Raw genomic sequence first — 17618 nt, 5'->3', positions numbered from 1 at the left:
CTTTTAGACTAGCACCGTGCGCACCGACCATTTATCCCGTCGTTAAACTAGCAAAATTGGATTCAGACACACACTGCTGTGCGCTTTAGACCATGTGTTAATATTGTTAAAATAGGGCCCTAAAACTTTAATCTCAGAAACTCAACTTACGGTGCATCCTTCCTCCAGCGTTATATTAATAACTGCAATGACAGAAACCAGCATTAAGACAATAATAAAATACAACAGCTGCGAATGATAATTCAGAAGGGTCAGACAAAACTTTAGAAAATAATCTCATAAAGTCCTATCCATTTATATTGTTTTATTCATTTTGAACTGAGTCCAGATCGAGTGGAAGTCAGTGTCTCACTTTAAGCCGTTATGATGTTGCTCCATTAGAAGCAGAACTCATGTTACCAGCACATAAAACCATAGAAATCACTGTGCTAAACAATATTAATAGATTAGAAGTAGTCAGAATTAAAGAAAGCAATGATCAAAAATAAAATTATGGATGCAACCATAATTGACCATTCAACACCATATGTGGGAATGCCTGTGGAATTCAATTTTTTCTTCATATATGGACATAACATCTTAATCTATCGTCTAAGTAAAAAAAAAAAAAAAAAAAAAACTCTTTCATTCTTAATATGCAGTATCTTGTGTGCAGACATTAATTTAATGTTATAAAAAAATATATATGCAATGTTCTGCAAATTTACATTTCACACACTCTTTTATATATCTAGAGACACATTCACACACCAATCTTCAGCCAAAACACACTCCAACATATGAAACATCAGACTACATTACCAGCTGTGGTCGTCTCTGGTGTGACTGAAAACAAAAGAGATGAATATTAATACATTTACAAATGCAGAGGAGGATTAAACAACTCCACAAACAGCATTACAGAAGAGATGCTTCCAGATGTCATAGATCCTCTTCTTAATATCATTAATTCATCTTTGTCTCTAGGATACGTACCAAAAACCTTTAAGCTAGCTATGATTAAACCGCTTGTTAAAAAACAGCAACTTGATCCTACAAAACTAGTCAATTACAGGCCGATCTCTAATCTGCCATTTCTGTCAAAGATATTAGAAAAAGCAGTATCCTCACAACTGTGTTCCTTTCTTGAAAGAAATGATATCTGCGAGGATTTTCAGTCCGGATTTAGACCGTACCATAGTACCGAGACAGCTCTCGTTAGAGTCACAAATGATTTGCTCTTATCATCCGATCGTGGTTGTATCTCTCTATTAGTATTACTTGATCTTAGTGCTGCATTTGACACCATTGACCACAACATCCTTTTAAATAGACTCGAACATTATGTTGGCATTAGTGGAATTCGCCTTTGGCTAAGCCACGCCCTAGAATGTAGATTGACCAATCACAGCGCAGCCAAGAACGAGCTCCCACAGAGGCTCCGACACTTTTTCACGGCGCTCCATTGACTTCAACGCAGGAGGCTCATATTTTTGGTCTCGGCAGGCTATTACGTCGTCGTTTTATAAAAAATATGGTTAAACGTTGTGCCTGGGGCATTTGTAACACAGATACGCGTTTCCCAGAGAGGTTGGAGGGGGGTGTCCGTTTTTTCCCCTTCCCAAAACCGAAGTTAAATACTGACAAGTGTCGTCTTTGGATTAAACTGTGTGGACGTCCTCAGTCAGCGAAACCCCTCAAGGATCAACAAGCACACTTTTGTGCTCTAAGATACATTTAGCTTTTAACCTTACTGTGAAGTTATACTACACTGTTAGACCTTACCGGGTTTTTTTACAGTAAAATACTGGCAACACTGTTGCCAGTAATTTACTGTTAATTGTACAGTTCTTTACTGTAATCTACAGTATTTTACTGTAATATACAGTTTGTTACTGTAAAATGCACTAAATTAAAACTCGAGTTAAAACTAATTTCACTTGCAGAAACCGACTGCCTTAAATTGACCAACTGTCATTTAAATGTATTAACTAAAATGTGTAATGCATTAATAATGTCAGAAAAGAGTAAAGAACTTTCATTATACACCACTAAAAAAACTTAAGTACAAAAAAAGATTTCCACTTGACCAGCAATCACCGCCTGTTAAATAAAGCAACATGCAGCATATCATCAATGTTTTTAGATATTCTGCTGGACTGAAGCACAGGCTCTACTCTTCAGCACAATGGTGACCCGAAAAACTACATTTTACAGTAAACTACTGGCAACAGTGTTGCCAGTATGAACCTGTTTTATAACTTACAGTTTACTACTGTTTAAATACTCTTCGTGGGTGTGTCTTTTTATCTTACACCGTTAACCCTTTCAACCCCACAGGAAAATCCACACTACAAAGAGTAAAAAGTAACATTGACGCAGTGTTGCAGTGAGATAATTAAGTGAATATGTAAGTGATTGTTGAGCATTAGTGATGAACACCTGCTGTTAACAAGCAGAATCACTGAAGAAAATAGAGAAACACAAGAACTACAACTGACTTCCAGCCATAACACATCATTCAACGTATTATTAACCAGTATGACTTTATTTCTGTCATACATCTACAGAAGTAGTTATTGAGATGTTTAATTGAAAATGTTTGATTTGAAGTTACCATTATAGAGATCAGTGTTTGCTTTAGTTAGCTTGCTGATGCCAACACATTAATTATTCTCTTGCTACTTGAGCTGAGTTTTTTGCAAGTCACACTTCTGCACACACACAGTTTGTAAATGATTGCGGTTATATTCACTATCATGACAAAATCAAGATATAGCCAGTCACTAAGGAGTTAATTCTCACTCATTCAGAGTTTAATTGTTAATTAAAAGTGTTACGTTACCACCACTGTGAAACAACAGCAATGATGAATTTATTTTTAACACATGCATAACCAAAAAGAAAAGAGCTACACAGTCTTGTAGAAACACAGAGATATCACAAATTAGAACATGCATCTCAACAATGGTGGGAATATTTTTTTTTTAATTATTATGCATGCAGCAGAGCATGCTGGGAGTTTTATACTATCCTGGTACCCAGCATGCATTGTTATATTAAACTTTTGATCATCACCATTGTTGAGATTCATACGCTGATTGTTGATGTCTGTATGTGCCATTGTCAAGCAGGAGTGTATACAATTTTAATGCACTATATGATTTCAAAATTCTTCATTTAACCTGATTAAAGAAATATTGCTTGATTTCATGTTGCATATGACAAGATATATGGTATTAAATCCATAAATTCAAAGCTTACATAAAAAAAAGCAAAAATTCATGAATGATTATGACATCTTCAAAAATCCAACAACACTTGATTAACTTCCCCTTGACTTTTTCTTGCTGTAGCAAATGAGCTTTATAAACTCACTGTTACATCAGCCAGAGAGAGATGAATGAACAAAGTTTTTGTGTCAAGGTACAAGAGACCAAATAAAGCAAATACTGATCTCCATCATGGTGACAACAAACTTTATTATTAACTAAATCCCTGTTCATTCTCAACAATAACTTGAAATAAATAATGTTAAACTGGTTTCACACTCAGTGTGGCTGGAAGTCAGTTGTAGTTCTTGTGTTTCTCTTTTTTCTGTTCTTGTTTCTCTGTCCTTCAGTGATTCTGCTTATCAGGTGATCATCAGTGTCTCAATTCACTCACTTCTTTTCATTCAAGTGGACTATATTAGTGAACTAGTGTAGGGAATAGTGAATGAGGGTATAGGGTGTGATTAGGAAAACAGCCTCTGAGTGTCGACTTTGAGCGCTGTTAATTCACAGTATATTCCTGTCGGTATATTCCTGTATATTACTGTTTTAATGGAAAATGGTATAATATTGTAAGAATTTGGGCTTTTTCTACAGTAAGGGTTAACAGTGTAGTTAGACAGTTTTATGCTGGTTTAGGTCATGATTTCGGTTCTCTGCCCTAATTGTTGATACGCTAGCACACGCTGCTAATAAATAACGTTACAACTTTATACTCGCGTAGTCCGTTTGCTTTGTAAATAATAACGATTATAGAAGTGAATAGAGACCTACCCAGCTTTGCATGAACAGTGTTTCTCCTGATATTGTTAGTCACAGCCTCCGTCTCAATTAGGATATGCGGTGGTTCATTTTTTGACTGTGACCGTTATGCTTTTGCCTCTATTTGGATGCCTTGTTGTTGCTTGCGTTTCACCGTTTGTCTTGAATAAAGCCTTCAAACGCACACTGCGGCCACTTTTGCCTACTTCTATCGAACACTTTATTTGCTGCTTTATAAAAGTTTGATAAAATTTCATTTTGAAGAGCCGTCACAGCATAAGCCATGTTGATACCAAACCAGAGCCCAGATGAAGTTGTCGGAGGTAGCAACAGTAACTAAGGGGGGCGGGGCTTAGCCAAAGGTGAATTGCACTAGTATGGTTTAAATCATACTTATCTGACCGTTATCAGTTTGTAGCAGTAAATGAAGAGATGTCTTATCAATCACAAGTTCAGTATGGCGTACCACAAGGCTCAGTACTAGGACCGCTGCTGTTCACTCTGTATATGCTACCATTAGGAGATATCATTAGGAAACATGGAATTAGCTTTCACTGTTATGCCGACGATACTCAGCTGTATATTTCTTCAAAACCTAACGAAACCTACCAATTCACAAAATTAACGGAATGCATAGCTGATATAAAAAATTGGATGACTTGTAATTTCCTACTACTAAATTCAGAAAAAACAGAGATTCTAATTATTGGACAAAAAACTTCCACACGTAATAACCTAGAGTACTGTCTAACACTTGATGGCTGCTCTGTTAAGTCTTCGTCGTCGGTTAGGAACCTGCACAGCAAAAACTCCAGTGTTAAATTAACACTCCTGGGAGTGTATATGAGTCCGCACTCAAGAGTGTAAAGTGTTAAAATATGAGTGTTAAATGAACACTCAAGAGTGTTAAAGTTAATGAGATAATTAAGTTATTAATTAAGTGATGATTGAGCATTATTAAAGACACCTGATGATAACAAGCAGAATCACTGAAGGAGAAAATCACAAATTGCAAGTCACCATTATGGAGATCAGTGTGTGTTTTAGTTGGGCTCTTGACCCTTACATCATTAACTTTGGATTTTGGTTGTCTGCGTTTTCTGATTAATAACAGTCAGATGAACAAAGAGAAAATGTGATCTGATGGTGTTGGTCATATTATGACAATCATATTGTGATCTGAAATAAACAAAACTTATTTATATAGTTTGGTTTAACTTGTTTATAAAGCAGCTCTCTGATACTAAACCGTATGATTTTCAGTATTTTTAATATAATCCAAAATATTTAATAAACATTGTTCTGATCAAGAGACTTTTAAATACGTTATTTAGAAACACAGACATCAATAATCAGCCTGTGAATCTCAACAATGGTGACAAGAATAAAGCATGTTGCAGCGGCTGCCACCAATCAACTCATTAATGGCTCCCATCATGCATTGCGGAATGAACAAATTATATGAAGTAATTTCATTTTCCTAATTGAATATTTTGCTTGTCACCATTGTTGAGATGCATAGACTGAATCTTGATGTCTGTGTGTGGCTAAAATGAAGATTTTTTTTTTCAAATCAATTTTAAAATAAATTCTTCAATATTTATTTATCAAAAATGCTGGATATTTATGTAGAATCACAGTTATGCTGTAATAAACACAAATTTTAATCAGAAATAAGGGTTCAGTAATCAAGTTCATATTATGATTGTCATAACATAGCCAATAGATCACTTTTTTTCTTTGTTCATCTGTCTGTTATAAATTAATAACAGCAGGCACACAGAATTTAAAGAAAATAATATAAGGGTCAAGAGCCCAACTAAAACACACACTGATCTCCATAATGGTGGCTTACAATTTGAGATTTTCTCCTTCAGTGATTCTGCTTGTTATCATCAGGTGTTCATCACTAATGCTCAATCATCACTCAATTAATCACTTAATTATCTTATTAACTTTAACACTCTTGAGTGTTCATTTAACACTCATATTTTAACACTTTACACTCTTGAGTGTGGACTCATATAAACTCCCAGGAGTGTTAATTTAACACTGGAGTGTTTGCTGTGAACACTGGAGTTTTTGCTGTGTGGGTGTGCTCTTTGATACCAATCTTTCATTTGAAAATCATGTGTCTAGTATCTGTAAAACCGCTTTCTTCCATCTTAAAAATATATCTAAATTACGTCATATGCTCTCAATGAATAATGCAGAACAATTAGTTCATGCGTTTATGACCTCAAGGCTAGATTATTGTAATGCTCTACTGGGTGGTTGCCCTGCACGCTTAATAAACAAACTACAGCTAGTTCAAAACGCAGCAGCTCGAGTTCTTACCAGAACCAGGAAGTATGACCATATTAGCCCCGTTCTGTCAACACTGCATTGGCTGCCTATTAAACATCGTATAAATTTTAAAATATTGCTGATCACTTACAAAGCACTAAATGGTTTAGCTCCGCAGTACTTGAGCGAGCTCTTAACGCATTATAGTCCTTCACGTCTACTGCGATCTCAAAATTCCGGCCAGTTAGTAATACCTAGAATATCAAAATCGACTGCTGGCGGTAGATCCTTTTCCTATTTAGCACCAAAACTTTGGAACAGTCTTCCTAACATCGTCCGGGAAGCAGACACACTCTGTCAGTTCAAATCTAGACTAAAAACACATCTCTTCGGCCTAGCATACACATAACACATTATAGACTTATATAATTAGGCTGCATAGTTTAGAACAGCCGGGACCGGGAACACTTCCCGTAATCCTGATGTACTTGGTACATCATAAGAAGGATGGCGTCTACGCTAATATTAGTCTCTCTGTCTATCCCGAGGTTTACCGCTGTCCACCGGAACCAGGCCGTATCCAGATCTGATGAAGGACCAGCACCAGGACACGACGACGCCGCTGACCTGAAGTGTCAACCGGTCTCTCCTCCTCTCCACTCCGACTTCAACCAACCGGAACTGGACAAATACTCTGATTCATTCTGAACTTCATACACTGTTCACTCATTGGCCAGAGGAGAACTGGCCCCCGACTGAGCCTGGGTTCTCCCAAGGTTTTTTTCTCCATTCTGTCACCTGATGGAGTTTTGGTTCCTTGCCGCTGTTGCCTTACCTTCTGGCTTGCTTAGTTGGGGACATTTAATATTCAACAATATTATAGATCTGCCTTAAAGGTGGACGATGATGGAATTGTTTTTTGTATTATTTTCATGTTATCACTGTGAAGCTGCTTTGATACAATCTGTATTGTAAAAAGCGCTATATAAATAAAGGTGACTTGACTTGACTTGACATTACCAGCTTCACTTATTACTAACCAGACTGACTTTATTTCTGTCAGACGTCTACAGAAGTTCTTATAGAGAATAAACTGAGTTCAGTCAGGACCACTATATGATGGACAATTATAGCAAACAGTTTGGATTGGCGGTGTGGTTCTGTTCTTGGCAAGAACTCCCTGCGCATCCTAGCATGAATGCCTAGCATGAATAAGAGCAGCATAACCCCTTTTAGGGTAAACAGAACAGAACCAACAAGATTGTATTGCAGATATCATTCATTCATTTTAATGTTCAAAATAATTACAGAATTTTAGTCTGATTCAGGGGGAATTGTTTATCAAAACATAATTTGTTGCAAAAGAAAACAAGAAACAAAGATGATCAGGTGATTTAATTTTCAGCATAAAAAAGTAATGATTCACTAATCTCAACACTGACCAAACGTGGTTATTTGTTATTAATAGATTATTTTCACCAACAATCAGTGGTGGCGCTGGACCGAGGCTTACTGAGGCTGTAGCCCGACACATGTGCTTAGCACCGGCGCCCGCCAAGGATTTCCTAATGATTTTCCTGTTTTTTTACTCTCAGGGTCACTTTCATTAAAAGAAAGAAGTCATTAAAAACCTAAAAAAGGGGAGTAATAAATGTTGGAAATGTGGTTTTAATGGTGGAGGAGTCAATTGTACGCACAGGTACAGCGCACGCATTAGCAAACGGTGATCATACTAAGCTCCTCTTCAACAACGATCATATTGGAAAACTTTTGACACATCTCAGAATAGTTCAGAAGATAACAGACAAGGGGTCATATCTCACACCCGGTGCAATGCAGCGCCAGGCTAATTTAGATCAGGGGTGCCCAATCCTGCTCCTGCACAGTTCATCTCCAATCAAACACACCTGCCTTAATTTGTTGCTTCAGGTGTGTTTAATCAGGGTTGGAGATGAACTGTGCAGGACAGTCGATCGGCAGGTGCACCCCTAATTTGGATGCTTGTTTAGTGATGATTTCATCATTATTAACATTAAGCTGATGACACTCAGTCTTTCTGATTTTTGACTTTCTCTGGAACAACAATTGTGTTTCAAACCCACAGTTACCGCAGCCGAAGAAAAAGCTAAAGTAAAATGAAAGGGGTCCAAGAGCCCAGCTAAAGCAAACACTGATCACCACAATGGTGACACTTCAAACTAAATATCAACATCTAAACCTCTGTTAATTCTCACTAAGATCATCTGACAGCAATAGTCAAAGTGATTGGGTCTCATTCATGAAACATTCGTAAATATATGAGTAAATATGTGAGTGATTTGCGCGTAAAGAGACCTTCCCGAAAACTCTTCTCCTGATTCACAAATATTTTGTAAACGTCAGATGTGATAGTGAAATGTGTGTTTGTGTTAATGAATTCCAATCAGTCGTAAATGGGACGCCCGTGCACGCTCATTCTCAATTACCATAAACCCCGCCCAATTAAATCCAACTGACAACCATATATGGGCATCATATTATGACACCAAACGAAGGATTTCAACATGTCTTCTTAAAAGCGAATGAAAAAGAAAAATTTCTCATTATCAGATAATATTTTATTATCAGAAGTTCATTCAAAACGCCACATTTTATTTTCAAGCGTACATAGGTGTATCAGGTCCTAAAAAAAAAGGAAGCTTGGCAGATATTACAGACGCAGTTACTGGAGTTTCATCTGTTAATCGAACAGTCCCAGAAGTGAAAAGAAAATGGTTCGACATGAAGCTCGACTGCAAAAAACGAATTAGTTCACTTCGAAAAAATATAGCCCAGCCCTATTGAAAGCAATTAATTATTTGATTAAAGTGTTCGGTTTGCAGATGCTATCACTGGCTCTCATAATAAAAGTAAAAAGAAAAACCGAATGTAATTACTATATATCATATTTTTTCAAAATGCTGTGTAAATATGTACCCGATTAAGGTGAATTAAAATGCAGCCTTATTAATGAGCAAAACGTTCGGATGTTAAACGCATATTTACGCGTGGCTGAGAGTAGGTGTAGATTTCTTTCGTACCAACTAACATTTGGAAAATACGAACATTTTAATGAATCCGAAGATTTACGCCAGAACCACTTTACACACGATTTACACAAAAATTTTGTTCTGCTCGTGTTTCATGAATGAGACCAATTATGTCTAAATGAGACCATAAATGAGGTTGATAATATGTCCACAATGTCCACATTTGAACTAGTTTTTAATCTTGTACGAAGGTTCGATGAACGTCTAAATCGGACGTGCAGAACACGTCAAAAAAAGACGTCATAAAAACTTTCATTCTGGCTCCTCAGTGGACGTCTTATCAACGTCCGACTTTTGTGACAAAGACGTTAAAAAGACGTGTTTTGGACATCATTTTGCCTGGTGATGAAAAAAAATAAAGAGAACATTTTGTTTTAGATCTAAACATAGAGATGGATGCATTAAACAAGAGTCTTTGGCGTTATTGCATCTCTTTTCTCCTGCTTTTTTCTCGCTCCATTTTTTAAAACGCCTTGTTCAAGTTAAAAGTTCAACTTTTGAGAACACGTCTCGACACCCCCGCTCTTTTCCATAAAGTGCGTTCCTTAATTTACACTGTAAAAAAAAAAATGGTAACACTTTACAATAAGGTTCATTTATTAAACATTAGTTAATGTATTAACGAACATGAACTAACAATGAGCAATACATTTGTTACAGTATTTATTAATCTTTGTTAATGTTAGTTAATATGAATAAAGATGTTCATTGTTTGTTCATGTTAGTTCACAGTGCATTAACTCATGTTGACAAGATTTTAATAAAGTATTAGTAAATGTTGAAGTTAACATTAACAAAGATTAATAAATGCTGTATAAGTGCAGTTCATTATTAGTTAACGTTAACTAATGTAGTTAACTAATGTTAACTAATGAACCTTATTGTAAAGTGTTACCAAAAAAATATATAAAAAAACGGTCAATGACTGTCAGCTACGGCTGCCAAACAAAACCCGTAAAAACAAAGTAAAATATCCTAATTTAAATAAAGTGCCAAAAACTTTTACAGAAATGTTCCTTAAATGTTTTACAGAAAAACAGTTATTTTACAGCTATCTCCTGAATTATTACGATCAAACTCCTAAAAAAAAAACCCATGAAAAACAGTCAAATGTCTGTCAGCAATGCTGCCATTCAAAAACTGCAATTATTGTAAAATATTCTGATTTGCACTCTAAAGTACAAAAGACTTTTACAGAAATCTTCATTAAACTTTTTAACAGATATAGAGTTATTTCACATATTTCCTGAGTTTTTACTAATAAACTGCAGTGTTTGGAATAACGGCGTTTAAAATAACGGCGTTAGGTAACAACGTTATTTTTTTCAGTAACGGGGTAATCTAACTACCCAGTCAACACTTTGATCTCACAGTGATCTCTCCATATGATCACAATGTGAGGTCACAGTGAGTTAAAAGGGTAACCGCACTGTGCACTCACTGTGTGCTCATATTATGGTCACAATATGAGCTCATCCCAGCTAAAAATGTACGGACAAAGAGAAATTGTGATCTGATGGTCTCGGTTATGTTTTGGTATAATCATATTGTGATCTGAAATGTTTAGGTAGTTTGGTTTAACTTGTTATTACAGCAGCTCTGTGTTTCTAAATAATATGATTATCAGTATTTTTAATATAATCCAATAATAGTTGTTCTGATCAGAAACATAGACATCAATAATCAGCCTGTGAATCTGAACAATGGTGACAAGAATAAAGCATGTTGCAGTGGCTGCCACCAATCAACTCATTAATGGCTCCCATCATGCATTGCGGAATTAATAAATTATGATCTGATTTGTCGAAGTAATTTCCTTTTCCTAATTGAAGATTTTGCTCATCACCATTGTTGAGATGCATAGACTGAATCTTCATGTCTGTGTGTGCCTAAAATAAACAGTTTTTTTTTTCAAAACAACTTTAAAATAAATTATTCCGTATTTATTTATCAAAAATTCTGGATATTTATGTAGAATCACAGTTATGCTGTAATAAACAACATACATCTAAATCAGAAATTATGATTGTCATAACCAATAGATCACTTTTTTTCTTTGTTCATCTGTCTGTTATAATAACAGCAGGCACACAACATTTTAAGTAAACAATATAAGGGTCAAGAGGCCAACTAAAGCAAACACTGATCTCCATAATGGTGGCTTACAATTTGTGATTTTCTCTTTCTGTGATTCTGCTTTTTATCATCAGGTGTTCATCACTAATACTCAATCATCACTCAATTATTAACTTAATTATCTCATTAACTTTAACATTCTTGAGTGTTCATTAAACACTCATATTTTAACACTTTACACTCTTGAGTGTGGACTCATATAAACTCCCAGGAGTGTTAATTTAACACTGGAGTGTTTGCTGTGAACACAGTTCTTGCTGTGTATATACTTCACATTTTCTCTTTCTTTGACACACACAACAGCCAAAGAAAAACTAACATCAAATATTCAAGGCCAAAGAGCCCAACTAAAGCAAACACTGACCTCCATAATGGTGACCAAACCAAACAACTACTTTCAAACCAACTTCAACATCTAAACCTCTTTTAAGAGGATCAGTCCTGTGTCTGCTGGGAAACTTCCCGCTAAACCCTTATAATAATGTTAGGGGATAATGTTCTATCAATGTAATCACTAAACATTTTTTAAATGTTTTTAGAGACTGTTATCCTACTTTTTAGGAGAACATTCTGGTAACAAAAATAACCATAACATAATATAATGCTCTCAAAACATTCATAGAACAATAACATTTCTAGCTGGGATGAGCTCATATTGCGGCCATGAGCACACAGTGAGTGCGCTGTGAGGTTACACTTTTAGCTCACTGTGAACTCACATTGCTCACGTTGTGACCACATGATGAGATCACTGTGAGATCACCGTGTTGACTGGGTAATTACTTTTCCCGTCGTTACAACGCCGTTAACGTTACTGGACGTTAAATGCGGTGCGTTATATTGTTGATTGAATAAACTGTGTAATCCGAATTCCGAACGCACCCCTGGCTCACAGCTAGTGAGGAGGTGGGTTAATAACGATGCAAGCGATTATAATTGGCTAAGGCAGAGTCATGTTTCATGGTAGCCAATCAGAGCCAATGTTTTTACACACATGCCAGCACACGCGCCAGACGCCACACAACCGCTAAACAGATTTGACGGAGCAGCAGAGATGGCGAGTCAGGAGCAATCCGATGAAAAGTTGGTGTAGATATAAGCACTACTTCACATTCATTGTGGTTAAAGGCAAGAACGTACATGTAATGTGTACATTATGTCCAGGAGCGAAGACTTTGTCGACATCCGTTGTAAGCAACTCTAATTTAATGAAGCATCTCACATTGACACACGCATCTACAAAGCTAGTGGCAAAAAACACTGATACCTCCACCACAGGTGCTAGTTCGCCAGGTTTTTGTTTTCTTGACCAGTTGTCTCGGGTTGAGAGAGTTTGATTTAATTTGCTAGAGTTAAATGCACTTTATATGGTGTAACTGTTTATTTTTCTTACAAAGATAATACTTGAAAGTGCAGGATAAACCTCTTGCTGTCTGTCGACGTGCAATAAATATTGAAAGTTATGTACAAACACCCGTCTGTTCTACTCATTTCAACCGACTTGTGAAAACTGCTCACAAAAATCCAAATTCTTTGGATTATAGCAACTTTTTTTTTAACAGTAACGCAAATAGTTACTTTTCCTGGTAACTAGTTACTTTTATTATAGAGTAATTCAGTTACTAACTCAGTTACTTTTTGGAACAAGTAGTGAGTAACTATAACTAATTACTTTTTTTAAAGTAACGTTCCCAACACTAATAAACTGAGATATTAAAGTTTACTTTATTTGTGTTACAACAAATTCATTATGAGTGTCTATGAAATATGGTGAAAATCAAGTTAACAGTGTTTCTATGACTGTGTCTATGTGGTAGTTTAATATGTTTTAAGACAAACCAGGTCAACACCATTGCTGAGTATTTTCAAACTGCAGTGAACCAAAGACAGTCTCAAAAACACAGTTAGAAACCAGCCCTGTTTTCCACCGTAACAAACATGTCTCCCATCCCGTCAACATGCGGGATGGGGCTTTTCTCCTCTGACTTTTGATGATGTTCAAAGCGTTTCTAAGGCTACGTTCAGACTGTCAGTCCAAATCCGATATTTGTGCATATCCGATTGAAATCCGATCAGAATTATCAGAATTATTATGTGAACAGCAAAAAATCTAAATCTCCGGTTCTGCCTCTGCCACAGGCGACACACAATCCAGCTAATCGGCTACACATTTCCATGTTGTAAAACTTAAATAAGACAACATCTGTATTGCAAACCCCTGCATGTTGCTGTTGTTGTATTTGGCGTATGCTTACCAACGCAATGTCATTGCCATAGAAACCAATGCAGATATTCCGGAAACAATCAGAACACAGACACATTCTTCTTTAAAGGGGTCATGACATGAGAAACCAAATTTGCCTTGATCTTTTGGTATATAAGAGGTCTTTGTACCATTAAAACGTCCTGCAAGTTTCATAGCTTAAGACTTCCTCCCCATTATAAACGTCTTCTGCTACGCTTTAAGCGCAAGACAGCTACGCTTTAAGCGCAAGACAACTACGCTCATTTCGTATCGTTGTCGCGCCCGCGCGCCTCACAAGTGTTCAGTCGACGGACAGCGAGTGGGTCTGCAGGGAAATGACGATGCCGCAGATGTGCTGTTCCTGGCTGTGGACAAACAACATCTTTGAATACGCTGCGAAAGATCCAGTCGTCAGGGAAAAATGGATGTACTTTATTTTTTTGCGGACGTCTCAGTCACGGCAGTGTTAGTTTAAGCGTTTGTTCTATACATTTGAAGGATGACTGTTTTGAGAACAAACTGTTTTGAGCTTTGCCAGAAAACTGTTGCTCAAAGATAAGTCCGTGCCGACTATTCTGGGCTCAACATCGACGACGCAAACTGTAAGTAATGTATTTAGAACTTTAAACTACTTTTTAAATACGCTGAAAGATCCAGTCGTCAGGGAAAAATGGATGCACTTAATTTTTTGCGGACGTCCCAGTCACGGCAGTGTTCTATACATTTGAAGGATGACTGTTTTGAGGAAAAAATCCCAATATGATGCTTGGCTTTGCCAGAAAACTGTTGCTCAAAGATAAGTCCGTGCCGACTATTCTGCGCTCAATAACGACGACGCAAACTTACTTTTTACCATGGCTAATATAAACACATTTGTATAAGAGAATCTTGAAAATATGTCGCCTTTCTAGTAGGCCTACATGCGATAGAAAATTAAAAATGTTGCCTTTATCAATGCTGCATCTTCTAAGATGGCCTGTGCATTTTTGTCCGTGGTACACCCTATCATTTCATTGGAATTAGTTAAATAATGCTATAGGATAATTATGCAACACTAATCCGTTTTCAAGTGTCTCGGGTTAATTTTTTTTTATTATTTCAAAATAGTTTCACTTTCCACGTGGACACGGGCTGATCCAGTCTTCGTTGTTGTGGTGATGGTTCATTTTCCTCTGATTCCGGCTCAAACATAATAAGGTTTTATCATTGCAAGAGCCATCGCTTCGCATGCATCACCCGCTATTAAACAGTTGCGCCGAATCCGCAAACGTTCTGGCTGGGGGCGTTAATAATTGATGCATAGGCACTGACGTTAGCCAATCATAGCAGTGGGCGTTAACACTGAACTATTAAAAGGGAAACACCCCCAAAACAGACTGTGTGAATCAGAGGATGAGAAACAGGGAAACGGTCATAAATCACTACATTTTAAAAGTTTTTTGTAAAAAAAACTATAGTAATACTATAATTGTACCTAAGGGAACATAATAATAAAATAAAAAAAACCATGTCATGACCCCTTTAAATATAGACCGACATGGAGACACAAATATCACAAATGTGTAGAAATGTACCTGCACAGTATCCTGAATCACAGAGAGTTGGACTAACCAGCTCATAGACATAATAAGTGCCTAGACAGGCTTTGACTTTAATAGGAAAAGACCCGTAATAGCAGCAGTAATTGACCCAGTGACCGCAGACATCTCGAGTGATGACTCCTTTTTTTTTCTTTTTTTTCTGGTAGAGTAAATATTGATAAGCACACATCTATCCAATGGTACAGAGCGGCATTTCCTAAACGTATCATAAGCAGAAGTTGATCAGAGATTGTGTCAGTTGTTCTACAATCTTAGGCTTCTAATGATTTTGGGAAATGCAGCCCTGAAAACATTCAGAAAATAAGCCAACACAGTGTGTTACATTACCAGTTGAGATGGTCACTGGTGTGACAGTTGTAGAGCTGGTGTTAATGCTGCCAGTGTCTGAAAGTGTGGATGAATGATTAATGAACAGAGACACAAATATCATGAATGTGTAGAAAGAGCTCATGTGAATATTATTACCTGCACAGTATGCAAAATAACACTGAGTTGGACTGACCAGCTCATAGACATAATAATTGTCTAGACAGGCTTTGACTTTAATGGGAAAAGACCCGTAAAAGCAGCAGTAACTCCCAGCATAACTGCAGACATCTCGAGTGACGACTCCTTCTGATACTGTTGGGTGTCCACCGCGTATCCACAGTGCGATATTAGAGCCACAGCTGAACACAGCAACACATGTGTCTGGGATATGAGCGCTAGTGTTGTTAATGAAGAGACGATACCAGCCGCTCCAGGAGACAGACGTGTCACACATGTAGGATGAGGGATGTGTATTACTGATGGATCTCCATGTATCGTTCAGCACAGTGTAGTTGTAGCAGGGGTCTGCAGAGAGATTAACTTATGAAAACACCAATGTGAAGTCATGGTCTAAATATAAATACACTCAAAAAAATAAATTGTTGAATGAACATGATTTAATCGTATCACCCATTATGCATCTAAGCAAGATTTGAATATTTTATTTGAACACAATATTGGTTTGTAAATTGAACATGATTGTAATATGTCAATGCAACTTCTTTGCAACTAATTGAATCAACATGTTTGTATTGTGTTAGACTAATCAAATGTATTCTCATTCACTCAAAGCACAGGAAAGCAGAATCACCAAAGGAGAAAATCAAATTTTTAAGTCACCATTATGGAGATCAGTGTGTGTTTTAGTTGGGCTCTTCACCCTTATATTATTAATTAAGTTTTGTTTGGCTGCTGTACATAAGTTATAACAGCCAGATGAACAAATAGGAATGGTGATCTGATGGTATTGGTTGTGTATTAAAATAAACATTATTTCACAATCATTTAACCTGAATCACTGAACTCATATAGAGTCCAATTTATGAGTTAGGTTTATTTTATTAATTTTAGCTGCATAATAGGTTTAGCCTTTTCAATGAAATTAAAACAATCAAATCAATAAAAATTAAATATATATATACACATTTCTTTTTTGGGCACACACAGACATCAAGAATCAGTGTATGTATCTCAACCATGGTGACATTTATAAAGCATGTTGCAGTGCATTCTGTGTTGCACCAATCAAAACTCATTCATAGCTCCCCATCATGCATTGCTGCATGAATAAATAATGAGCTTATGATCAGAGGTGATCTGTTTCTCACCATTGCTGAGATTCATACGTTAAATCTTGATGTCTGTGAGTGCCCCAAAAAAAAAGTGTATATATATTTTTTATTTTTATTGATTTGATTGTTTAATTTCATTGATAAGGCTAAACATATTATGCAGCTAAAATTAATAAATTAAACCTAACTCATAAATTGGACTCCATATGAGTTCAGTGATTCAGGTTAAATGATTGTGAAGTAATGGTTATGTTAACCTGTTAACCTTCACCAGAGCGAGGACGCTCTGAAGCGTTTTTTTTTTTTAATAGTTCAAAGTTACTATCAGATTTAATGTTATTACCTTGACAAACTATACATCATTAAAAATATATAAGTCTCACGTTTCAGTATTTGACCACTATTGTATTCTGAGAAACTTATAGTGACAGTTATGTCTTAATTTGTGTCAGGATTTATGTAATGAAAAAATGAGTCGATACCTTTAATATGAATTATGAGCGTCAGCTGCTCCATTCAGAAAAAAACTCCGGTGCTGTTGTCTTGAGAACGCGTGACAAAACAACGTTCCTCAGGGCTTTTGGCTCAAAAATGTGCAGATTTGGAGAAATATTGATATATTATCATATGTTTACATCATATTTCTATAGACAGGAATAATATTTATT

The 17618-nt window shown here is 36.4% G+C and overlaps 1 protein-coding gene across 2 annotated transcripts in view; it reads right to left on the bottom strand.

Moving 5' to 3' along the window:
* Nucleotides 1-17618, bottom strand: part of LOC306999668 (adhesion G protein-coupled receptor E3-like) — an 87192-nt gene that overhangs the window by 50450 nt on the left and 19124 nt on the right. For both annotated transcript variants that reach the window (XM_079614544.1, XM_079614543.1), the window contains exons 7-10: nt 15815-16183; nt 15677-15733; nt 802-825; nt 151-182 (exon numbers count right to left, since the gene is read on the bottom strand). In XM_079614544.1, the coding sequence (XP_079470670.1) occupies nt 151-182; nt 802-825; nt 15677-15733; nt 15815-16183 (482 nt within the window). The remainder of the gene's footprint in view (nt 1-150; nt 183-801; nt 826-15676; nt 15734-15814; nt 16184-17618) is intronic.

This window comes from Phoxinus phoxinus (genome assembly GCF_949152265.1).
Source record: "Phoxinus phoxinus genome assembly, chromosome: 6".
Lineage (NCBI taxonomy): Eukaryota > Metazoa > Chordata > Actinopteri > Cypriniformes > Leuciscidae > Phoxinus > Phoxinus phoxinus.
The sequence above is the reverse complement of the archived record's forward strand: the minus strand, read 5'-3'. Positions and strand labels throughout refer to the sequence as shown.